The 26,570-nt window shown below is 41.4% G+C and overlaps 1 protein-coding gene across 3 annotated transcripts in view; it reads left to right on the top strand.

The window, feature by feature from the left end:
* CDK14 (cyclin dependent kinase 14) overlaps nucleotides 1-26,570 on the top strand; it is a 495,570-nt gene that overhangs the window by 240,432 nt on the left and 228,568 nt on the right. For all 3 annotated transcript variants that reach the window (XM_073334004.2, XM_073334007.2, XM_073334006.2), the window contains 2 exons: nucleotides 426-488; nucleotides 21,732-21,855. In XM_073334004.2, coding sequence (XP_073190105.1) covers nucleotides 426-488; nucleotides 21,732-21,855 — 187 coding nt within the window. The remainder of the gene's footprint in view (nucleotides 1-425; nucleotides 489-21,731; nucleotides 21,856-26,570) is intronic.

The raw sequence follows: 26,570 nt of genomic DNA, 5'->3' as shown, positions 1-26,570 counted from the left end.
GAAACATTGATTCCAAAGATATTCTATGTCAATAGTGTGAGCAGGATTTGTGATGTTTTTGTTATATGATTTCCCCCATCCCTGGATGTTACCTATAGGGCATTGATGGTATTATGGAGTCTTATAGATTAAGAGATGACCTATTGTGTATGCTAGAAGGAGATGTAAATTAATAAATTAACCATGTACAAGAGAAATGAGAAGGAAACTAGATACAATTTAGTTCTTATCAATAATCTTATGAGTCAAGTATAGAGGTGCTTAATAAGAATGGAGCCTGGAGGTAAAGCCATCATGGTATAACTGAGAAAATACATGTCCTACTTCCATTTGCTCTGTCCAGCGAAAACAGTGACTTTGAAGTGGAAGAATATTAATGTAGTCATGGGGATAGTAATACAGTTTTTCCACTTTGCCTTTTTCAGCACACTGATTTATGTCAGTACATGGACAAACATCCTGGAGGACTTCATCCAGACAATGTGAAGGTAAGAGTTAAAAGGACACTTTCAAGCAGAATATAGTAACAGTAAACTTGTGTTGAAGGTACGGTGAAATATTTCATTGAAGCTTTTCTCCTTGGTAGATAAAATTAACTTGGCCACAAATTTTCCTCTATTGATGTTGCATTTTTTCCTCTTTTTAAATGAAAATACAATTGTAATTTAAACACTCCCACAGCAGAACAATGGGAACAGTGTAAATAGATGGTAAGCCAAAATTAACATATAAATATTGTTTTAATGTGACAGAACACACTTTGCTTACTTTGAAGATAAGAAAATAGTGCCGCTCCTCCACCCCCCAACAAAAAAAACCCCTTGAATGAAATATTTTGAATTGTCAGGGACAAAGCTTCAGCTAGTATAAATCAGTACAGATTCATCGACTAATCAATGCTAGGTTGATTTATAGCAGCTGAATATTTTGTCCATAGTGCTTTTTAAAGATAAATTCAGTATAAAAACTTTCAACTCTCTCATTTTTATCAAGTAGTTTTAAGACCTAACTTGATTTTATTTTGTTTGTTTGTAGAAAGTCAGATATTAAGTATCACACAGTATGCATCCAAAGATGGATATTTGTATTATTTGGGCTTAATGAAGGGGGGGAGTGGGGGAAAGAGTGATCTTCTGACATTTCAATTCATTCACCTTCTAGGAAGTCAGCCAAATTATTTTAGCATAAAACAGAAGCCAATCAGACATGCAAAGTATGTCTTATTTGTACAGACCACTCAGGTAATATTTGTTGAACTTGTTTTGTGCTTTGACACTGTTCTCATTGTTTTGCTGCTGTGGAAATGTTTAAATCCCCACTTGCTATGCTGAGAATTTTACTCTAGTATTTGGCTTTTTAAAATGGGGGGTGGGGAGAAATAGAAGGAGGAGGGAAATAGAAGAGGTCATGAAAAAAAGTAAAGATTTTCCCATGGAAAATTCAAAAGGTGTTTTTAAAGAAGTAAAATAAGATTTTTTTAAAAAAGGAAAGAATCTGATTATTTAAATGTGATCACCTGTATAGTAGTATAATGGTAATTTGATTAATTGTCCCTTGCTTCCACTAAAATTACCATCAACAGTACATAATTGTAGATAAATGTATGTGTGTATCATAATAGCTTTTTAAAGGATGAAATCTTCCTTTATTGTGCTTCTGGTATTTTTATACAACAAATATAAAGTGATTGTCATTGAAACTGTGCTCTGTGCATGCTACAACAATACGCATGTTTTAAACATTGTTGTGATACATAGTTGTGATCCAAATAAGTTGCCTATGTGTACAGAGAAAACGTATATAGCAACCATGTTAAGGATTTATGTTTAATTTAGACAAGCTACTACCAGCCAACTACCAGGTACCATTTTTTGTTGGTGCTGCTGGCTCTATCACACTTGCTGCATAAGTGAGGGGTGGGGGAGGAGGGCCTACTTCGCATCCCAAAGACCGTTAAGGGTTTTAGGGGTATAGTGATCCTGCCTGGTGGCCTTATGAAGACACCAGAGAGGAGAGTGGTCCTCCAAAGAACTGGGGTGTGAGGCTCAAACTTTTCCTGTCACACCCCCCTTAACAGTAACAGAATCTGTCCACAACACCCCCTCCCTCCCCCACACATTACTGCACAGCTGAGACTTCCTCAGCAGTGGAGCTTGGGTTGAAGGCAGAGCTGGGGGGCAGAAGTGGGAATGGGGGAGGAGCTGGGGCTAGAGGTGGAGCTGGTCTGGGGGTGGACAGGGAGTGAGGGTGGAGCTGGACCTGGACTGGGGGCTAAATGGGGTTGGAGGTGGAGCTGGCCTGGGGCTGTAGTGGGGTTGGAAGCCCCAGCCTCACCATATGCCCCCCTGAATGTTCCTCTGTGCCCCCCTAGTGGGGTGTGCTTCACACTTTGAGAACCACTGCTCTCAGTAAATGTGGGAGGGTTTGTGTGTAGCATAGGGCTGCCACCATCCATAGTTTTAGGTACTTTGGGTAAGTATCCAGATTCTGAAATGTTTGAGGTTCCCACATCACCAGGTCTGTATGTAATTTTTGTTAAGGTGGTTAATATTGCTTTGAAAAATGCTTTTGTATTTACTTTCCCTGTGTGGAACCTGGCTTACATTATCCTCTCTAATGGGATTGGCAGATAATGGGGTGTATGATTTAGTACGGATGCCGATACCACTTCTGGAGGTGGAACCAAAGGTCATACATTCTTTTGTCACCGCCTGCCATTGTGTATGTCTGTATCTCTCTCCTTTCTGTTTTCTCTCCAGAATTGACAAAGCATTGGTTGTTGCAGTTCTTTGGCAAATTTCAAATGTGTGGCATTTTGGAATCTTGACATTTTGAGCTAGAAGTGGATTTCAGAAATTACTCTGTGAGAATATTTTGGACCCTTGAAATTTCAGGCAATTTTGACGACTCATAAAATAATATGAAACACATTGGTAGTAAATGTTGAGTAAAATTTGGCATTTCCCCCCTCCCCCCCAGTCCTGCAATCTGTTAGAAAAACATACTTCAGCTAGAAAATAAGACAAAGCATTCCCTCCTAGAACAATAGTTACCATTTAATGCATCTCTTACAAGTAGTGGGGCTGCAGTAACTTCATTCACTGCAGATTCTCTCTCCCTGCTACTCTCTCAATACTAATTCTGTGAGTGTGTTCTTGAGATATCTCAAAGTCTTTATTAAACAATGAATTAAATACTCCTGCTTACTTCGCAGTGTGTTACGGATTCTTTAACTTTCAGCTGGACAACCATCTGACATAAGCTGAAAAGACTTCCAAAGTCCTTTGAAGTCATGAGAGAGACTCCCCTTGACATCAATGGGCGTTGGATTAGGCCATTAATGTCTCATATGAAGGACAGAGGAAATATTTGGTTTATTTGATTTCAAAGAATAGTCTCTCCATTTTTTTTCTGCAATGTATCTTTCCTGTATATATTCTTATGCCCACAATGGTAAATGGGTTAAATAAAAGAAATAAGGGGAAATGTTTCAGTATCTTTCCCCTACAATGTTTTTTAAACCCATTTTCCTACTGGTCAAAATATTACAGGCTTCAGCAGCAAAGGCAGTCAATGTCTTTGATATATGGAAATGATGTATGGAATTTTAGAATCAGTCTTTCTTTTTATTTATTAAGGGAAATAACAGAGCAAACAAACCGCCATGCTTGAGACCCAGCTTTGCCTCACTTGTTTCCCAGGGGGATTACACACTGCCTAGATCTCTAAAACAGACACATCTAGTAGCTGAAAAATGTAGCTGAAAGCACATTTATAGATATACTCTCTTTCTTAGTATGCAGCCCAAACTCCCTTATGTCTACCTCTCTAGCCTTCCTCTCTTAAATTCCTTATCTTGGGTTCTTGTGAAGAAACTGAAGAAAATCTGAGCCCAGTGTCATGCCTAAGTAGTTGAGCTGGGCAAAAGGGAGATGTGCAGGGGGAAGAGAGAAAGAAACAGGCATGTCCACACATGCATACATAGACGTGTGGGTGTGGGTGTTTAATATCCCAAGGCTGCAGAGGGGTTGCACTGTGCAATCAGAGGTCTAAGGATGGAAGTCATTGCATTTATAACTCGTGTGTGTGAGGAGGACATGAGAATTCACAAAGCCCCATCCGTCTCTCTTCATGCCAGTGCACAGGGTGTGCATAGCCTTTCTGTGCTTTGCATGTCTGCTCCAATTCCCCTACTCCAGTTGTATTACAAAGAGACCCTATACAATAGCTGAGGCAGCATCAGAATTAGCCCATTCATATATCTCCTAGTTGAGCTTCCAACTTGTAGACATGTTTCAAGGCTGCTCAGCTGTTTCTCCAGTTTTGCTGCATACTTTGGCTGGGCTGGGAGAGAAAGCAGTATCATCCCTTTAAGCCCTAATGCTAGTGCTTCTCTTGCAGAAGAACTTCAAAGGGAAACTGCTGGTTACCCTGTGTCAGGGATCAGGGCATGGATGGTCGTGCCTCGTGGTTGGAGGAGGGGTTGGTAGCCTGGAATAGCTCCCCGGGGTCCAGATGCTGGAGCCAAGGGTCAGAACTAAGGTCAGAGGTCAGGAATCGGAGCCGCAGGTCAGAACTGGATTACCTGGAGTGAGGCAAGGCAGTGGCATGCCTGGGAACAAGCAGGCGCAGGGGTTATTGCAGCCGTGGGCAAATGCTTTGAATAGCCAGCATCCTGCTGCTGGTCTTAAGACAGGTCTGTGTTGATCCCCCTCAGCCAGTTGAGCAATTTGGCCAATCAGGAGAACTCAGTTGTGGCCCAGCTGTGCTCCTAAGACTGCCTGCAGGTAAGCTAGCAGGTAAGTAGTCTAACTGCAGGCCCTAACTCCTGATACCCTGCCAGCCTAGTCAAAGCATTCAGCAATGCTGAAGAAGCAGCTGGGCGGCTTTGAAATGTGTCCTTGAGTAGGGAGTTAAACTAGGAGCTGCATTTAGACTCTTTAGTTCAAGGTCTTGATGTAAGAACTCAAGTTCAGGAAATGTGTTAGAGGAAAGGAGAGCAGGAGGAAAACGAAAAGCCGGTGGGGAGGAGGGGCAGTTTAAAACTGGCCACCTTTCTCTCCTAGCTGACCTCCTGATTCCAGCAGCCTCTCACAGGACACATTTTAAATTCTCTTTTCCATTGGAAAAAAACCCATAAAACTAATTTTTTTGTGTATTTAATATTCCCAGTTTAGTTTTTCTAGCAAGAGGGAGATGAAAATGGACAGAAAAACTGTGCTCATTGAAAGTAAGAGAGGAGGTTGTGCAAGCAAAACAGACACCTGAAAGAGGAAAAAGGTTAACAAATGATTTTACAAGAAATCTAGTCAGAATTGTCTGAAGTAGGTGTTTATATTCCTTCCTTCTACTGTCAAGTACTTTCCATGGTAGAAGGAAATACTGCATAAATCCTTCTCCAGATCAGTTTTTAAAATATAATTTCAAATTAAGCAACAAAGCTCTAGCAGCACTAAGCCATGCTAGATTGTCTGGGCTACACTCTGATAGTAAACTATAGATGCTTTCCCAAGGTGGCTGAAGACATTCAACTTTCAGCTTTGTTCTTGAAGTGTGTACCCATAGCCTACATTCCAGTGTAATTAGCAATAAATCACTATAAATATGTAAATATACATATTTTTTTCTGCAGAATACTATACAATATATTTCCTGTGAAACAACATTTATACTAAATGGAATGACTTCTGGTATTAGTCACTGCATTGAGTATGTGGAAACAAAGGCATCCTTAATTAAAGTTTTGGTGTCCATGGGACATCCCAGCCTAATTATGAATCATCTTTATTCCTTATTTGCCAGCTGAAGACAATGCAGTTGCCTAGGGTTTTATCTTAGGAACAAAATTGCAAGTGGAATAAAATCAACACATGTACTAGTGTCGTCTTGAGTATTGCGTTTGTCATATTGCCTTTCCTCGTGGTTCCATTAATACTATTTACTGTCATTTAAACACATTTAAAATAGTGGTAATGTTTTGCTTACTCCTTGTATGTAAGCATAAAGAGGAAGATCTCAAAATAATCTACATTGTAAAAATCTTTGGACATCATATTTAAACAAAGACAAAAAGGATTGCTTCCCAAACTATTAGATTGAGGCGTGTGCGTGCGTGCTTGTGTGTGTGTGTGTGTGTAAATATTTCAAAAATTTTTTCTCCCTCTCTCTCTCTTTTTCTCTCCTGGGCCCAAATCTCAAAATTGACACATGCATTTTAGACCCTTTGAGATGCAGGGTTGCTTGGATGTTGGATTTTAGTTTGGGATGGATATATTATTTCATATTCTAGTGACACACCCCATTTCCCTGATTAGTGTAAATGTGAGTGTCAACGTACCAAATGCGTTTAGATGCCTTGTAGTGGCCTGATGAGCTAGGAGCCAAATGTTGAACCCCAGATACACCAAACACTAGGCCCTATAGACTCTTCACCTGGTGGGTTTTCAGTAAATACTCATGTTCACATTTGGTAACAAATAAGCCTCTACCAAAGCTGTCAATAAAGAAAATATAAGTATATGAGATACAAACTCTTAACTAGATGTATGGCTGGTGGGAGGAAAGGTAATTATTAACTGAGACTCTAGGGAGCAGTTTAATAGGAATGGGCAAGCTCAGGGTTTCTTCAACCTGGTAACAAAGACGCTCTTTCAAGTCCACTGGCGAGAGATAAGTTTTAAACCCTTGGCCTCACATGTGTGGGCTTGGCTTTGCTTTTGATGTGTGGATGTTGCCTGGTAATTAGAGGTGATTGTGATTATTTTTCCCTGTGAGAAATGTTGACAACTTTTTTTTTCTTTCATCAAATGTTTGTCCTCTAAAAATGTGGGTTATTGTCAAAAACAAAAAATACAGTTTATGTTTTTTTAATAAACATATACTTTTTTGATGAAAATTTCAGTTCAATCAAACAGGCATTTTCTATTGCAAAACATGTTTCAACCACCTCCACTGGTATTCCAGGTGGCGTCCATTCATGTCATCTCCCTCCTGTCTCAGTCCAAATGTGATCAACATCTTCACTTTCTGCATTCTTCTGTGTGTGGTGAAAGTCAAGTTGTACTCATTCACCTGTTTGCTGAAGCTTTTTCTACAGCCCCACCCTTTCCCTTCCCTGTGGCCCACCCTTTCCTGTCACTGTGGTGGAGACTTGTTCCCCCTGCTGATGAAATCTCTAAAGCAGAAGTTCGAACTCCTCAGTAAGTGATCCGGCACCCCCAGTTTTTGCTTTTTAAGAACATCTCGCATTAAGGGCTTCTTGCAGTATCTTGAGAATTGTGTCTGTCCTAGGCCTCTCTTGGAGCAATTCTGACTTTCTATCCCCTGTCAGACTTTCTCCTTGTTTTCTCTCAGCTGCAGCTGGCCCAGCTTCCTTGGACTTGTGCTCAGATCTCTTTTCCCCAGTTGTTGCTGCCTGTGGAAGTTGTTTGCACTTCCTAGTCCCCAGTTCTAACTATATATGATTGCTTCCAGTAGCGTAAACTCAGATGGCCACAGCAGCCACTCCCCATATGACTTTTGCAGCTGCCTCCCTGCTTATCTACTTTCCTTCCCTTTTGCTCTCTGGCCATCTCCTGGTCATTCCATCTAGTTTTTTGGACATTCTTTTGTCCTCAGGTCTCCTGAGTGCTAGCAGCAGCCACCTGTAAAAGTGTTCCAATTTTGCAAGTTCATAACCTAGTAGGGTTGCCACCCGTCCGTGTTTTATCTGGACAGTTCAGTTTTCAGCTTTTTTGTCCAGGTGCCATTTAGGGTTGCCAGGTGTCTGGTTTTCGATCAGAAAGTCCAGTCGAAAATGGGACATGGCAATCCTAATGGCATCCGAACCAAAAGTCCGGTTACCATGAGGTGGGGAGAGTCACCAGGTCATTAACTTGTGCCAGCCCCTGCTCAGCCAGGGCCGCCTCCTACCTGCAGGTAGGCTCCTTGAGACGATTCACTGAGTGACGGGAGAAGAGGAGCATGTGACGATGGTGGGGCCTTGAGGGAAGAGGCAGAGAAGGGATCTGGGTCTCGGTGGTCCAATTACCAACAATTAGAAACCCTATAACCTAGTTCATTTTGAAGAATTTTTTTCTTTCTCTATTACACCCAACTCTAATGGAAATGTATGGCACCTTTAAAATTGGTCTCTTAGCTTTTCTACTCTCAATCAGTACCTAAATATACTTGTTTTTACTCCAGAGCATCACATTTCCAAATATAGCTTCATTTGGTCTGTAAGTAAAATGACCTTCCTGTCTTGATATGTTGATTATTTTGTGGTTGAGCCCATTTCCCATAAATCCTAGAGCAGGGGTAGGTGAACTACGGCCTGGGGGCCACATCCGGCCCTCCAGATGTTTAAATCTGGCCCTTGAGCTCCCGCCGGGGAGTGGGGTCCGGGGCTTGCCCCACTCCAGCCAGGGAGCGGGGTCGGGGGCTTGCCATGTTCCACACAGCTCCTGGAAGGAGCAGCATGTCCCCCCTCCAGCTCCTATGCATAGAGGCAGCTGGGGGCTCCGCATGCTGCTCCTGCCCCAAGCGCTGCCCCTGCCCCAGCACTGCCCCTGCCGTTCCCATTGGCTGGGGACCATGGCCAATGGGAGCTGCACAGGTGGCGCCTGAGGATGGGCAGTGCGCAGAGCTGCCTGGCCACACCTCCGTGTAGGAACTGGAAGGGGGACATGCCACTGCTTCTGGGAGCTGCTTGAGGTAAGCACCGCCTGGAGCCTGCACCGCTGACCCCCTCCTGTGCCCCAACCCCTACCCCAGCCCTGATCCCCCCTCCCGCTCTCTGAACCCCTCGGTCCCAGCCCGGAGCACCCTCCAGCATCCCCAACCCTTCATCCCCTGCCCCACCTCAGAGCCCACACCCTCAGCCAGAGCCCTCACTCCCTCCTGCACCCCAACCCTAATTTCATGAGCATTCATGGCCCGCCATACAATTTCCATACCCAGATGTGGTCCTCGGGCCAAAATGTTTGCCCACCCCTGTCCTAGAGTGGATAGAACAGATGGAATTTGAGATCATAGTAATTATGCCTGGATTACTTTTGCATCCATGTCTAAAGCGGAAAATAATATGGAAGGTAATTGTCCTTAGATTATTTGAGTTGATATTGTGTTGAAGTAGGCTGAGGCTACAGAAAAACTACTGAGATTTGTTTTTAACATTACAGGTAATTTTTGGCTCTTGTGTGTTTGTGTTCATAAGGCAACTTAGACTGGACAAAGATTGTTGTAATATAGGTTAAGTAAACATTTTCTTCTAACATGGTGTCTTAACTGGTGGGATACAACCCTAAAGTGAGTTACCCAGGAGTTGCCAGAGGGTAACATAAAATCAAACTGCTTCCCATCCAAAAAATATTCAGCATGACAAAACAGGCAGGCTGATAGGACCTCGTTTGAAAAGGGATGGAAGGAGCAGCTCACTCCCTCCACCATCTAATACTACTGCTCTGACTTCCTCCTTCTCCTGTGCAGCTTGTCTCTCCAGCATTTTGGACAAATGCAGAGCATCAGTGCCCCAGTGCAGAGTTTTAGGTGCAGGGAGAATCAGTCTTACCCCAGATACTGCATCTAGTATCTGAAACTAGCCCAGTTTACATTCCTATCTGTCATCACCATATTATATGAGCACCACAAATTTATTTTATTTTCACAACATTCCTGGGGGGACTGAAGCATGGGGAGAGGGCAACTGAGTCTGTGGCAATGTGGAGAATTGAATCAAGGTCTCCTGTTTCCCAGGCCAGCAACCTAAACTCTGCAAAAGATTGCAGGATTCAGGTTGCAGCAAGAAAACTGCATCTGGTTTTATTTTAAAAAAAAAAACAAACAAAAAAAACCCAAAAAAACAAAAATAAGTGAACTGGAATGTGAGGGAGGGCTTTGAAGTAATAGGTATTCGTGAAACATGGAGGAATGACAAAACTCTGTGGGATACTGTAATACTTGTGTGTGTAGAACAGATTAGATTATAGAGATAGTTGGTGAGAAATATAACTGAAAGATTGCATAGAATCTAATGAGCTAAAATTTGAGTGGAGGGGACCGTGCAGTGGAATCTGTACAAGTACAAATCCCAAATCATAAAATTATGACTATATTAAAAGTAAGTTTATACTACTGGCCTCCAAAAAAGGAAGTACAGAATAATGCTGAGAATGTTGAAATATGCATACAATAAATGGTGTGTGCTCTTATTAAAAAAAATCTCATCTTCATGCTGTCGCTTAATTGTCACTTGCAGAATTCATTTATTGCCTCCCATAGTCCTCCATCATGAACATTATCCCTTAACTAATGGTTATAGTTTTTAAAATAATATCTGTTCTTGACAAATGGATAATTTCAGGAGCTAATGACCAATCTGGAAATTAACAACCCGAGTCAAAGCCTTAGGGTGTTTGACTTATAAATATTTATATTTGCAAAAGGAATAACTGAACTGATTTCTCCTTTAGAATAATCTGGAGCACAAAACATAGGGAAACATTAAGAACATAGGAGTAGTTAGTTAACCTCTTCTATGTTTAACCAAATGTGGCTTATTATCTTTGAAATATGACTTCTGAAAATATGCCAATAATACAGTATTACCCGGTGGCTGTTACTAAACAGAAACTGCCATTGGTTAATAGTACTGAGTTAAAATATGTATTCTTTACTAAAACATAACAGCTAGGCAGTGTCCTAATAGTATGTTTTTATCCCTTTGTGTTATTTATTTACTCTGGAAAAAATGATCAGCAGGTGAGAGAGAAAAAAGAAACCATCTTTACTCTGACTCTACCAATCCAGAATTGAGGGGTTTCCTTCTGTCCGGATGATTGACGAGCAGCAGCAATCAGAAAGTCCAGAATTTTGGCACTTTTATAGAAACTTCCCGTGGTACTTTATCATCTAGCCAAACAGGAGTTTAGATGACTAAACCATGGTAAAGTGTCTGGAGATGATGGGTTTGCCTCATGCATCTAGATGAGAATATATCTTCTCTTACTTATTATATTGAGTCACCATAGTTTGGCTGAAGAGATGTTTTTACATTAAAATATCTACATGTCGTGGTTGCTCTTCTTATTTTCCCAGATCAGGTTTTGGAACAAATTAAAACTAGTATATTACTTGTGAAATATCTGTCATATTCACTGAAACTAGTGATGCTGTTGGTGTAAATATGAAAATATTTTAATAGATATGCCAAATAGGAAGATATGTAGTTTAATATGATTAAAGTTGCTGTTTTTCATTCCTCATTCAGAGAACAAGCAGGTGTACAACAGACAGAATAATGTCATGCCAAATTAAGGTAGTCTTTTACAGATAGCATTGAAAATTGATTTTTAAATGAGACTTTCTAGTGATCGGACATTAACTATGTCATCAGGATTTCACTCTACTTTCTGTTAGCTTTGCCACTTAGACAGTAATGATTTAATCCCATGCACAAACATGAACATTAAATGCAAAACCTTCATTACTGTATTAAGAAACATGCGAGTTTCATGAAGTTTCTATAATATGTTGTGAGATTAGAGAAATATACACAAAAACATTCACTGAACATATATATTTTGATACATTTATGCTTCAGCTAAAATAAAGAAATATAGTCAAGATGAAAAGAAAAAAATACATCCTCAGAAATAGTGTTCTTCGAATTGATGATGTATTATAATACAAGTCACTCTTGAACTATTTCAGCATGCGAGTGCATCAGTGAGATGAAAGGTAGAAGGGAGAGTTTTTAATCTCAATAGTTCTGGAAAAGGAAATGAAAAGAATCTTTCACCTATTGAACATCAGCTACTAAGTTGCTACGTTATATTAACTGATCAGAAAGGAGTATCATCAAGCTCAGTTAATTATGCACACTGTCCCTCATTACAAATGACTTTAGCACGTAGTGGGGAGATGTACTGATGAGAGAAAAAAATCAAATATAGAACTTGGCTAGTTAACACTTTCTGAGCTGTTTTCACTACAGTTCTGCTACAGGCAAGTGTAAATTTCTGTATATCTTTAGAATCTGAATGAGATTTTCATTCCAGTGAAATTTTCATTCCATTGTTGAATATTTGTGTGAAATTTGACTTCAGTGGGACTTTTTCTGTGTGTTAGGAATGCAGGATCAGGCTCCAAGCCTCTAAGAATGTGGTTTTGATAAGAGTATCTTTAAACCCTGCTTTTTAGAGAAGCCTGTCTAATAGGTTCTGGGAAATTAAGACAGGGCCAGCTTTTACTGAAATAAAACTTATTATGATAGTGGAAATCATGCTAACTCTGGCTAATATTTTTAGTCAGATAAAATCCTTTGTTCTTTGGGATGCAAGTCCATGTCAAGTCAACACTTTGTTCCTGAAGTTTCTTCTGCTGACTATTGAGATGAGAGCGCCTACAAAGCTTTGACCTAAAAAAGCACAATACATCTCCAGGATACTGTTAGAAATGAAATGTTACATTTTATCTCATGGTTATTATCATGGTGGGAGAGAAAAAAGAATAACAAACCTACAGTGGTAAAAGAGATTGCACTTGATCAGCTTTGGACATGCTAACAGAGGTCGCACAGAGACATTTGTCATTGCTTCTGTGCTTAATGGCAATTCATATGATCAAATAGAATTTTTTAACATTATGTTGATGTTTTATTAAAAAAAAAAACTAAGCAAGTATGACATATGGTCATGTTTATTTTACTAGCTATATGACTCTGTTGTATGTATTGCCCCGTTCCACTCATCCGCCTAATTAACCAAAAATTAATCCGAGGTTACAGTATCCTCTGGATCGTGGGGAAAATAGACTGGTTTCAGACATGAGGCATCTTGCGTGTCACTTACAGGTATTTTTAGATTTGATTGCCTATTAAGACTGAATATGGTATCGATTCATGTTGAATACACAAAGGAGAATCCGAATGATTAAGTAATACCTCACAGGTACGCTTTTTGATAGGCATCACATGAGTATCAGCTATATTATCAAGGAAGATAAAGCTTATGCTGTGTGTGTGTGTAAGTCAACTCTGCTAATGCTGCAATATGAATCGAGACAAGACATTCTGCTATAGATCTGAACATTAATCCAGCCATACTCTAATCTTTGTCCCTTTCAGTGCAATGTCCATCTCAGCTGCTCAACTCCATGTGAATTCTCATGCTGTTGATAAAGTGAGGCTAGGATTTGGACCTGTGTGTGTTCTGTAGAATGAAAGCTTCTACACAGCTCTCTGCGTACGCATTCGAGGCCAGATCATCCCCTCCTGCAGTAAAACACACAGGAGGGAGCTCTGATACGGATCCCTCCATGTCATCTCATCCAGAGAAAGTCGTCCTATCCCCATAGAAAGGACTGCCAGGCTAAGCTATAAACCTGGCAAATCCTTTGTGCATCTGCACCAGCTCTGGTCTCTTGTAGTCTCCTGAGGCACTGCAAGGCCCAAGTCGTCTTGGGCTCCTCCCCCGCCCAAGAGATGGTCTGTGGAAAAGGTAATAGAGCCTCATGTTGCACTGTCTTGTCTGGAGAATCTATGTGGGAGAGGGATGAGGTGCATTCCTGCACCCCCAGTACAGCAAACTTCTTCCACATCAACCTGTCCAGCCCCTACCCTCCCATGAGCATGTACCCTGGATCCAATAAACTTTCTGTGGGGTCTGGAGGGAGGGACCAGTGCTGTGGAGGCAGCTGAGATCTGCACATGGACAGCCTGCTGTGATGGCTTGATGCAAGCCCATTGAAGTCAATGGGAATCTTCCCATTGTCTTCACTGAGCTTTGGATCAGGCCTTGTTTGTGAACACTGGGGAGAATGGTCCAGGCCTTACACGGAGAGCAGCGATATCTGGTTTTGTCTCTTGTAGATGTTAACATTTTGTGCTTCTTTCTCTTATATTTTAAACATGGCTAATACCTTTTAATATCTCTGAATAGATATGGCCTGCATGCAGCCCCCTCTTGAAAACCAACTACTCTGATGAAAGTTCAGACAGTATAACTGTTATCGCAAGAATGTGCTTCTTTAACGGATGTATTAAATAAGGAAAGGTCTCAAATGCCACTTTTCAAACTTTGTAACTGGAAGGTTTTAAAGATTATCAATCATCATCATGTAACATTAGCCCTTTCCAAAGACTGACAGCTAAAAAATAAAAATAACTTCAACTGAGCCTACTTCTGTTCTCCTTCTCTTGCCACTTTCTGCCACTCCTCTAACTTATTCATTCACTGTCACAATGTTTCAAAATGACCAAAACCTCAGTTCTTGCTAATTATAAGCTACCTCCACAGCATGATGTCATAGTCTCATAATTGCAGGTTATTTGACAGTCCTGCAGCCTGGTTTATTTGATACCACTTTTTGTTTTACTAATAACATGTCAGGACAAGTCCCATTTATTGTCTCTGTAATTCCACTCCCATCTCCATCCCCATACACAGCTCGATCCTTCTGCCCATTGAAGTCAATAAGAGATTTGCCATTGACTACAGCAGGTACGTGAATAGGTCCATAGTGTCCACAGAACTTGACTTGTTTACCTTTTTATTGACAGAAGAACTTAAGCACATAGATTTGTAGGGTCCCCTCTGCTTACACGAGTGGGAGAGAGCTAAAGATTCTGGCAGAGCTAGGAGGAGTCATTGTTTCAGCTGCATACTCCTCAGAGTCCCTCTCACAAACCACCAGGTTGAGGCTCCATGACAATTAGAATTGAGCATATTGCAGGTGGGAGAGGGTAAAGACAGAGGAATGACCACTATAAGTGGCACATAACCCTCCTAACCTAGTTGATATCTGATCAGAAATTTAGGTGGGAGTTAATGGTTATCCAGGTGGCACTAACTCCACATCAGGGCTTCTGCTCCCCATGGGTGGGGGTCTTGTGCAGATGGGTTCAGAAGGAGGTGGAAAGGGCCAGTGGCATAAAGGCATGTGGTGAAGCTTTGCTGCCTATTTTCCATGACACTACTGGTTTTCTGTTTCTAGAGCCCCATTTTGAAGTCCTTCCTCGGGCCAAGATTACAAAAATCTTCCCTTCAGGAAAGAAGGGGGAAAATGCAACATGGTTCACCTTATAAAGTTTCCAGTGGGCTTTTTTTCTCCCACTGTTTTTCCCCCCTCCGCTCCCCAGGACAATTAAGACCATAGTAATTTATGCAAGAAAATTAATTAGCTTAGTCATGGAAGTTATCATGAAAACTACATTGAGGGCTGAATAAAGCTAAGAGGTTTTTTTTTCCAACTCTGTTCTCAGAGAGCCTGTAATTCATTATGTTTCGTTCATTGTGAAGTTGTATTGTTTTGTTTCCTATTTGGACATAGCACATAAGATCATTTTGATCCATTGCCTTAAAGGCAGTTGAACTAAAGTATTATATATGAATTCTTGGTATCATAGTGTTCTAGTAATCTGAAATGCTTGTGGTTTCTTTGCACACTTAAAATCCATCTTTGTGGTCAAATACCTCTTGGATGGTTGCGTAAACTGGCCCTATTTCGCATTTTTGTATTCAAAAATTATTGGGAAGCCATTTGATAATACCTAATCTAAATTCTAAGGCCATAATGAAAGCCAGTTTTACTTCCTGCCCTAAAAATGGTTTTTATGCACCACAAACTCCATGCTCACTACAATTCACAAAAAAAAAAAAATGAGGAGTACTTGTGGCACCTTAGGGTATGTGTACACTATGAAATTAAGTTGAATTTATAGAAAGCGATTTTTAGAAAGCGATTTTAATACTGTCGATTGTGTGTGTCCCCACTAAGCGTATTAAGTCAGCAGAGTGCATCCACAGTACTGAGGCTAGCGTCAACTTCTGGAGCGTTGAACTGTGGGTAGCTATCCCACAGTTCCCACAGTCTCCGCTGCCCATTGGAATTCTGGGTTGAGCTCCCAATGCCTGATGGGGCAAAAACATTGTCGCGGGTGGTTTTGGGTACATGTCGTCAGTCGCCTCTCCCTCCGTGAAATCAAAGGCAGACAATCGTTTCGTGCCTTTTTTCCATGCGGGCGCCATACTGCTTTCAGCAGACAGTGCAGTAGGACTGCTAACCGTCGTCATCGAACCACCGCTTCCGCTGCCACTCTGCTCTCCTGCTCTTGTCTCGATAGCGAATTTCTCCATGTTGTGTCTCATGGGCTTCCGCTGCAACTCTACTCTCCTGCTCTCATGAATCCACCTTGCAGGTCGTCAGCCACTGCTTCTGCTGCCACTGCTCTCCTGGTGGTCCCCCAGGGCCGCTTCCGCTGCAACACTGCTCGGCTGCTTTTGTCCTGGCAGCAGACGGTGCAGTAGGTCTGCAAACCATCGTCACTGAATGACCGCTTCCGCTGCCATTCTGCTCTCTTGCAGACTCCATACCATGGCAAGCATGGAGCCCGCTCAGATCACTGCAGAAGTTATGAACATTGTAAACACCTCACGCTTTATCATGCAGTATATGCAGAACCAGGACCTGCAAAAGCAGGCGAGGAGGCAATGGCAGCACAGTGACAAGACTGATGAGGACATGGACACAGACTTCTCTCAAAGCACAGGCCCCGGCAATTTGGCCATCCTGGTGTCAATGGGGCAGGCTCATGCCATGGAACACCGATTCTGGGCCCGTGAAACAAGCAAAGACTGGTGGGACCACATAGTTTTGCAGGTCTGGGATGATTCCTAGCGGCTGCAAAACTTTCACATATGTAAGGCACTTTCATGGAACTTTGTCTTGCTTTCCCCTTCCCTGAAGCTCAAGAATACCAAGATGAGAGCGGCCCTCACAGTTCACAAGCGAGTGGCGATAGCCCTCCAGAAGCTTGCAATGCCAGACAGCTACCGGTCAGTCGGGAATCAATTTGGAGTGGGCAAATCTACTGTGGGGGCTACTGTGATCCAAGTAGCCAATGCAATCAAAGATCTGCTGATATCAAGGGTAGTGACTCTGGGAAACGTGCAGGTCAGAGTGGATGGCTTTGCTGCAATGGGATTCCATAACAGTGGTGGGGCCATAGACGGAACGCATATCCCTATCTTGTCACCGGACCACCAAGGCAGCCAGTACATAAACCGAAAGAGGTACTTTTCAATGGTGCTGCAAGCACTGGTGGATCACAAGGGACGTTTCACCAACATCAACGTGGGATGGCCGGGAAAGGTGCATGATGCTCGCATCTTCAGGAACTCTGGTCTGTATAAACAGCTGCAGCAAGGGACTTACCTTCCAGACCAGAAAATAACCACTGGGGATGTTGAAATGCGTATAGTTATCCTTGGGGACCCAGCCTACCCCTTAATGCCATGGCTAATGAAGCCGTACACAGGCAACCTGGACAGTAATCAGGAGCTGCTCAACTACAGGCTGAGCAAGTGCAGAATGATGGTAGAATGTGCATTTGGACATTTAAAAGCATGCTGGTGCAGTTTACTGACTCATTTCAGAGTAACAGCCATGTTAGTCTGTATTCGCAAAAAGAAAAGGAGTACTTGTGGCACCTTAGAGACTAACCAATTTATTTGAGCATAAGCTTTCATGAGCTACAGCTCACTTCATCGGATGAATACTGTTCTGCAGTTTCCACAGTATGCATCTGATGAAGTGAGCTGTAGCTCACGAAAGCTTATGCTCAAATAAATTGGTTAGTCTCTGAGGTGCCACAAGTACTCCTTTTCTTTTTACTGACTCAGTTAGACCTCAGAGAAACCAGTATTCCCATTGTTATTACTGCTTGCTGTGCACTCCACAATATTTGTGAGAGTAAGGGGGAGAGATTTATGGCAGGGTGGGAAGTTGAGGCAAATCGCCTGGCTGCTGATTACATGCAGCCAGATACCAGGGCGGTTAGAAGAGCACAGGAGGGCGCGCTGCGCATCAGAGAAGCTTTGAAAACCAATTTCAGTGCTGACCAGGCTACAGTGTGACAGTTCTGTTTTTCTCCTTGATGAAAACCTGCCCTCTTGGTTCACTCTACTTCCCTGTAAGCCAACTGCCCTCCTCTTCCCTCCTCCCCCCCGATCACCACTTGCAGAGGCAATAAAGTCGTTGTTGTTTAAAATTCATGCATTCTTTATTAATTCATCAGAAAAATGGGGGATGACTGCCAAGGTAGCCCATGAGGGGTAGGGGAGGGGGGAGAGGAGGGAAGGACAAGGCCACACTGCACTTCAAAACTTATTGAATGCTAGCCTTCTGTTGCTTGGGCAGTCCTCTGGGGTGGAGTGGTTGGGGGCCCGAACACCCCCGCCCGTGTTCTTGGGCGTCTGGGTGAGGAGGCTATGGAACTTAGGGAGGAGGGCGGTCGATTACACAGGGGCTGCAGTGGCGGTCTGTGCCTTTCCTGCACCTCAACCATATGCCGGAGCATATCAGGTTGATCCTTCAGTAGCCTCAGCATTGTATCCTGCCTCCTCTCATCATGTTGCCGCCACCTTTCCTCTTGATCCCACCACCTCTCCTGTCGCTCCCACCACCTGTCCTCTCCCGCGTCCCTCCTGTCCTCGTGTTCATTTTGTGCTTTTCTGGGCTCTGCCATTGTCTGCCTCCACGCATTCTGCTGGGCTCTTTCAGTTTGAGTGGACTGCATGAGCTCAGAACATTTCATCGCAAGTGTGTTTTTTTCACCGCCTTATCTACGCTAGCCTCTGGGACGGAGATGCTAGTTGCAGCGTTGAAACATTTGCAGATTTGGAAGGAAAAAAGGGAGATTTAAAATTGAAAAAGACACGTTCGCCATTTAAAAGGACGGGCTGATGTTTTCGGGTTAACGTGCAGCACAAACCCAACTAACCCTCCCACCCACCCAATTCTCTGGGATGATCGCTTCACTCCTCTCCCCACCACGTCTCTAACAGCGGGGATGATTTCTGTTCAGCAAACAGCCCAGCTGGAACGGCCACCTCTGAATGTACCCTGAATAAAATTCCCTTATTTCAACCAGGTGACCACGAATTATATCACTCTCCTGAGGATAACACAGAGAGATAAAGAACGGATGTTGCTTGAATGCCAGCAAACACTGGGACCACATGCTGCCATGCTTTCATATGCAATGATTCCAGACTATGTGCTACTGGCCTGCCGTGGTAAAGTGTCCTACCATGGAGGATGCAATAAGGCTGCCCTCCCCAGAAACCTTTTGCAAAGGCTTTGGGAGGGGAGTACCTCCAGGACAACTTCATTGAGATGTCCCTGGAGGATTTCTGCCCCATCCCCAGACATGTTAATAGACTTTTCCGGTAGCTGTACAGGCCACGAATGCATCCCAAGTCTTCAGGGCAAAGTAATCATTAAACACGCTTGCTTTTAAACTGTGTATTATATTTACAAAGGTACACTCACTAGAGCTGCCTTCTCCGCCTTCAAGGTCTGGGAGCCCAGGTTGGGAGGGTATTGGATCCATGGTGATAAACAGTTCCTGGCTGTCAGGGAGAAAGGTTTCTCCACTTGCCTGGTATGCGCTATCTTCAACCTGCCACTCTTCATCATCTTCCTCGTCCCCAAAATCCTTATCCCTGTTGTGTGTGACTCCCCCTGTGCAGGAGTCCACATACAGAGGTGGGGCAGAGGTAGGGGCACCTCCTAGAACTGCATGCGGCTCATCATAGAGGTGGCATGTCTGGGGCTCTGACCCCGAGTGGGAGTTGGCCTCTTGGGTTTTTTGGTAGGCTTGCCTAAGCTCCTTAAGTTTCACGTGGTGTTAGCCTCTGTCTTTCATGCCCTTGGAGATTTTTTCAAATATTTTGGCATCTTTTGGAACAGAGTTCTGATCGTACGGATTTGTCTTCCCATACAGCAATCGGATCCAGTACCTCCCGTTTGGTCCACACTGGAGCTCTTTTGCAATTCTGGGACTCCATGGTCACCTCTGCTGATGAGATCTGCACAGTCACCTATCCTGATCAGCTTGCCACACTGGCTAAACAGGAAATGAAATTCAAAAGTTTGTGGGGCTTTTCCTGTCTACCTGGCCAGTGTGTCTGAGTTCAGAGTGCTGTCCAGAGTGGTCACAATGGAGCACAGTAGGATAGCTCCCGGAGGTCAATACCGTCAAATTGTGTCCACACTAACCCAAATTCGACCCGGCATGGTGATTTCAGCTAATCCCCTCACTGGGGAGGAGTACAGAAATCGATTTTAAGAGCCCATTAAGTCGACAAAAATGGCTTTGTTGTGTGGATGGGTGCAGGGTTAAATCTACCTAAAAACCCTGCTAAATTTGACGTAAACTCATAATGTAGACCAGGGCTAAGAGACTAATTCACAAAGGAATCTGTATGTTACTTATCACTTTCCTGCTTTTTTTTTTTTAACGGTATACTGCTCTTACGTTTCCTCAGCACATTGTTAAGCTGAACCTGGGCAAGAAGCTGATTGATATGGCTCTTTGTGCCCTGACTAAATAGCAAAACATACAGTAGTATTGTGTCTGCACTTGCGGGGGAGGGGGAATGGAATGTAACTAAATCTGTTTCAACTTGAGTAATGTGACATTTCTGTTCCTTTCATGTCAGGCTTTATTCTCTTCTATAATCAGATTTCATAACCTTATTTAGTATGTTTTCTCATTTGAATACTCTTTAAATAAATGTAGGGGTTGTGTTGCTAGCTAATTAGTGACTATTAATGTGCCTACGTTGACTTTTTCCAAATCTTTGGGTTTGGTGGTATGGATCCCCAAGTCTTGCAGGAGGTCATCTTTATTTGCCAAGTACTTGACTAATAGGTAAAGAGTAATTCTTCCATGACCTCATGTGAACCTCGCATATCTAAAATACAGGGGATAGTGCCGTTTCCTCGTGGGAACCAGAATATTTCTTCTAATAATTATAATACCAGGAAGGGCTTGTGTCCAAGCAGACATAGCTTTTTTAAAAAGGTGTATGCATAGACAACCTCTGCGAAATCTGTATTCAACAAACCAGATGTATGTTAATACAAGGGTGAGATTTGCCATCCTTTAGTGGCAGGGCCTATCGGAAGACGCATGAAAATCTGAAAAAAATCATCTAGCTCTTTTTCATAAGAACAAATTGCACAACTGCACAAAGGGAAAGCTAAACACTAAAGCATTTGTAGAGTCTGGTGGACATTTAAAATGGGCACTGGCAAGGAGTGTCAAATTCAACCTACCTTAAAGACCTTTTAGTGTGTGGAAAATAGCCTCAATTTCAGTGAAACCTGTGTTACTGGGTTTTTTTAAAATAAAAAACTCAGCTGACTCCTATCAAACTTTTGGGGGGAAACCCTACCTGCGTCATTTTTGCAAATCATTTTGGAGAAGCAGAGAGAGTTGTTTATACCCTTAATATTTTGTTTGTTTTAGCTCCTCTATCCCATTCCCTGGTCCTGTCTCCCCACCACCACCCTACCTTATTGTTTCCTATAATTAGTGCAGATACACATCTGTCTCCAGGCTATCATCTAATCACTAAGGCTATATGGATAAATGGAATATAATTACAGTTTGGTAGAAACTGAGCGTTCTGCTTGTAGTAGTATTCTTGTGTTGTTTTAAATCAGGTAAATTCAGTGTGTGAAGCGGTGGGGTTTGTGGATTGGAGATCGTTTTCTGCAAAATATATTCCTTATTTTTACATTTGAAAACTGTTTTAAAAAATTGGAGAGTGGGCAGTTGTATGACGATGAAGCCATAAGAAATTGTTACCATAAAATACAAATCCCCTGCAGATTGTGTAGAAATCTGATTTATTACATACAAATATTAACAGAAGTCATTTTTTTGTCCCCCTCTTTTTCAGTTATTTTTATTTCAGTTACTACGAGGACTGTCTTACATCCACCAGCGTTACATTTTGCACAGGGACCTGAAACCACAGAACCTTCTGATCAGTGACACGGGGGAATTAAAGCTGGCAGACTTTGGTAGGAAAGCAGTTAATTAAATGTCTATTTTATAATGTTGTGGGAATGTCAGACAGATGGTTTCATTGATTTTTCCTGTTCCTTAGACACACCTACTTTATTGCAGATAATTGTAATTTTTTCTCCAGAGCTAAGAAATTGATTATGGTCAACATAATATTTGATTAAAACTAGTGAGTGGAAAATAAATAAATACTCCAAATCCTACTAGAAAGGGATGATAATACTGCAAGTAGTTCAGTTCTCGTTATCTCCATAACTTAAGACTTAGACGTTAGGAGAAAACCTTTGAAAAGGCCTAACGATGAACAGGTCATGTCTAGTGGACAATCCTTTCTGTGTGTAGTCCTGGGGACATAATGATCTGGAAATAGGATTTAACTTTCATGAAATGACCAATAATTGAATGAGGCTTGAGGAAATAGGAAATCAGTAATGTTCTTCTGATGATTAGAAGAAACCAGGATTATGTGGACTGATTTCAGTACCCATTGTGGATCCCTTGTTGGGCATTGGGCGACTCTTTATAAAGCATCTCGGTATGAGACATTGTTCACCCCTTTCTTGTAAAGATGTCCCTTCTCAACACTTCCTTGAAAACCCTCCTTTTCTAGCAGTTACTGTAGCAGTGCCTCTTCCTCTAAAGGATAGTGCCAGTGTGGATGTGGAAAATGGTAATGCTTTTCTTGGGGTTTGTCTACACTTACAGCAGCGCAGCTGCACTTCGTGAATACGCTACTTATGCCACTGGGAGAGCTTCTGCTGTTAGTGTAGGTACTTCACCTCCACCAGAGGAGGTAGCTATGTCAACGGGAGAAGTCCACACCTAGACATAGCGCTCTGTACACCATGGGTTAAGTTGGTATAACTACATTGCTCAGGGGTGTGCATTTTCTATACCCCTGAGTGACGTAGTTATACCAACATAAGTTCCTAGTGTAAACCAACTCTCGGTGACTTAAAAAAAACACTTTGGCTTATCAGGTGTAAACTTCCAAATATTGACGAAGTGCTTGAGGAGTTCAGTATCTTACTCTGGACCAGATTCTCAGCTAATGAAAATCAGCATAACTCCGTCCACTTCAGTGGTACTACATCAGCCTACGCCAGATGAGAATGTGGCCCATCAGCTTCTTGAGGTGCCTTTTTTTTTTAAAGCTCGCCCTATACTCTGGGCTTCCCATTCTATTTACCAAGTGTAGTGAGGGTACCTTACATGCTAATTGACAATTTCACTAGTAATTTAATGGTGATTTTGTCTGTAATTAAAGTTACTGTGAGTAGCAGCTGTGTGTGTGTGCTTAATGTGCTGGGGAAAGAAATCGAGCTTCATTTGATCGCAGTTCACATAAATTTGATTAGTCTGTAGATTGTGAAGCAGCTTAAAGAAACAATATCAGAAACCAGTCATGTATAGCCTTACTCACCATTTTCTGTTGCTATTTTTTAATACTTGGAGGATGCCACAAGATTTGAACAAGAATTGCTTTTTTAAAAGAAAATTTGAAGACCCCTGCTCTCCAGGATGATACATAGTAGAATAAAATTCCATTTCTTAGAGAAATTCATGAAACATAGGGGGATCATTAGGTATTTATGCTTGCAGTGAAATATACAGTAGCTCTCTGATGAAATATGTGTCATTTGAGGTGACTTATTTTCTTTATTGAAATTGCTGCTTTTGCCGTATCTGTTAAATATACAGAGATCCAAGGATGATATGAAAGTAACTTGAGTTATAGTCTTAAAAGAATCTAAACAGCTCAAGGGTAGAGTTGACAAAATAGCTGATTTTTTGGTTCAGTAACCCAACTGAAAATCAGGAAAAAAAATTGGTTAGTTTTGAGCTAACGGTATGGTGTTTTGTTTTTCTTCACAAAATGAAAAATCACAAATATATTGTTCTGGCTGAATGAAACATTCTGACATTTCAGAATTTTTAAAAATGTTTTTTGTTTTTGGGTTTTTTTGGCTAAAACTATTTACTGAATTTGACTTAAATTCATAAATAGTTTTGATATCCTGAACAGTACATTTTTTGGCAAATTTACCATTTTCCAAATTTTTTTTGCCTAGTTCCACTCATGAGGTTCTGATGATACTGTGGCTTTGGCTGGTAGCGAAAAGTATAGTTAAAGTTGCAAACAGTTTTCATTTTAATCCCACTTTTCAGACCCTCTTAACTTTCCTTTTGTACTGATGATTCTCTGTGACTAGTGGAGATGTTTTTTAAACTGAGAAATTCCATTCAGCCATTTTGAGTTAAACAAGAATGAAACAGGCTTTTCCCACTTTTAAAAGTAAGTAACTACATTTTTTTGACATGACAGTAGGAAACCCAGGTGTAGTTTCAAACTTCTGGCTTTGTAGTTACTTTGATTATGAACTCTGTGGGGCAAGAAATGGCTTTCATATATCTTTGTACAGTGCCTAGCACAATAGTGTCATGGTCTATGACTGTGACCCCTAGGCTTTATGTAACACAAATAAATAATATATAATTCTCATCTGAAAAGAACCTTTGTTAGGTTGGGGGAGGTGGTTAAATAAAAATGAAAAATTATAAGAAATGTAAAAATTACTTCAGTTCATGGCCTGTGGGAATCAGCTTAAGTTTTAGCTGAGCCTAATGAAATCCTTTCCCGTTTATGAAGTCACTGCACATCCTACTTGTCCAGTTTGACAGGCATAGATCTGCCAGAATAGTTGGCGTGAACTGACTATACATGTCTCATTGTAACACACAGAACATAATCCTCCAAAAACCTTCCTAAACATCAGGGATAGGAGAAAATTATGGACATTTAAAAAAAAAAAAAAAGAAAGTGTCAGCAATGTTTGCTGAAAACTGCAATAGCCTGTAAATTCCCCTTGCATACACTAGACTGGGTCTAGGTTACACCCTCCTCCTTGGGGTAGAGAGCAAGCAAATAGGTTATCAAAATTTAGAAAATTCACCACCTCTGGTAAGTGTCTTATTGAACTGGAAACACAAAATCACAAGAGAAACTTCCCAGTTTCTAGCAGGCCACTTGAGCACTTCTAGATTACTTCACTGTATTACCAGCCTTCACCCCCTTAGGTAAGGAAATGCCCTAATTGCATATTTCTGGTGAGATCCTGGCCCCAGTGCAGTCCATGGCAAAACTTCCATTGACTTCAGTGGGGCCAGCGTTTCACCTCTTTGTGTTGACAAGAAATCAGGGCTCGCGTGTAAGGCTTGCATACAGTGTTACTTTGAAAGCGCACAGTCTATAAATGAAGAACAGGTAGAGATAATACATGTAAATGAAAAAGTCCTTACAATATTCAGCGCCCATATTTCAATTGCAGTATGATGGTGTCAGGGAGAATTTTTAATCCCTTATGTTTGTCTTGATTAACCAAAAAAATCTATGTAATACTCTATAACTGACATATTGAGAGAAGATTATAAGTCTGTATTTTTCCAAGTTATTTTTTCCCTCATGGCTCATGACCTTGTGAAATGGAAAACCAGACGGGTTAAATTTCCCTCCAGAAAATCAAGATGAAAAATTAAAAACTATGAGGCAAATGGCTGGAGGGTCATGACCCCTTTCACTGATGGCATGGGAAATGAGAAGACCAATATCCCTCTCTTTTTATAATACTATGCAATTATACAAAATAAATGACACTCTTCTACCAAAGACATAAAATGAAACCTTTTTGCTGTTGAAGCTCTACCTCCCCCAGGCTACTTCTTCTCTAGAAGGTTCTTGGGAGGGAAATTTGTGTAAATTATATTTTGGATTAATGACAACACATTAGGGGGCTTTTTTCAAATTAGAAGAGAAGTCGAGGAGAAATGAGCTTGTGTCAGAGACAGGATTGACTTTGCCAGTGTAATTAAATATAAAATCTTAGTCTAACGGCCTTTCAGTCCCAGAAGAGAAGACCTTCAGAGTTTGGTTTCATAAGTTTACAAAAATCAACAGTGCAGCCCTAGTTTTTAATTCAGTCTCAGGTTTATTTTATTCCCTCTGCGTAAGATATCAAATACTCAGAAGTTGGCTTTGGTAGATCATTGTTCTTGGGTAAACATGCTGAAGGAAAAAGCACTCCTGCTTGCTAGTGCATCACATTGCCGCTGAGCTGGAATCTTTGAGTAACTGTAGACACAACCTTTTTTATTTTTTTTTAAGCTGTGGAGAGTTCCCAGATGTTGATACTCTTATGTGTGTGTCATTCTTCAAAGCAAAGAAGTAACCAAGGGAGGATTGCTTTTGTATTGTGCCTATGGAAAGAGCATTTATGAGAAGAGAGACCCAGCAATCAAAGGAAAAGGGAAAACAGACCAGAGACTGTATCAAATTAAAAATTGATAAAGTATAAAAAATTGCTTTCATGACATTGTATGAGATGGAAGAATATGTCTAAAATAATTGTTGCTACACAAAGTAGACAAGAAGTAAACTCTTTTTCTTTCTATTCTAAAACTAATATAAATTCTAAGAAATATTAAAATATGCTAGGAGTTCTCCCTGTGAAATGATTAAATAAGAGCAAGAATTAATTTTGATCTTGTGTGTGAATTTGATTTAAAGCTTTTTTTTTTTTCCAAGCTGTCCTCTAAGTAGAAACAAGGTGCTAAACCTTTAATGAATAGAGCCATTTTCAATTACAAATTGAAAAGAATACCACCATTTGTTTTAAGCTACCCACCATACAAAGAAATCAAACTTCCTGGCTAA

Source organism: Lepidochelys kempii, chromosome 2 (assembly GCF_965140285.1).
Source record: "Lepidochelys kempii isolate rLepKem1 chromosome 2, rLepKem1.hap1, whole genome shotgun sequence".
Taxonomy (NCBI): Eukaryota; Metazoa; Chordata; order Testudines; family Cheloniidae; genus Lepidochelys; species Lepidochelys kempii.
The sequence above is the reverse complement of the archived record's forward strand: the minus strand, read 5'-3'. Positions and strand labels throughout refer to the sequence as shown.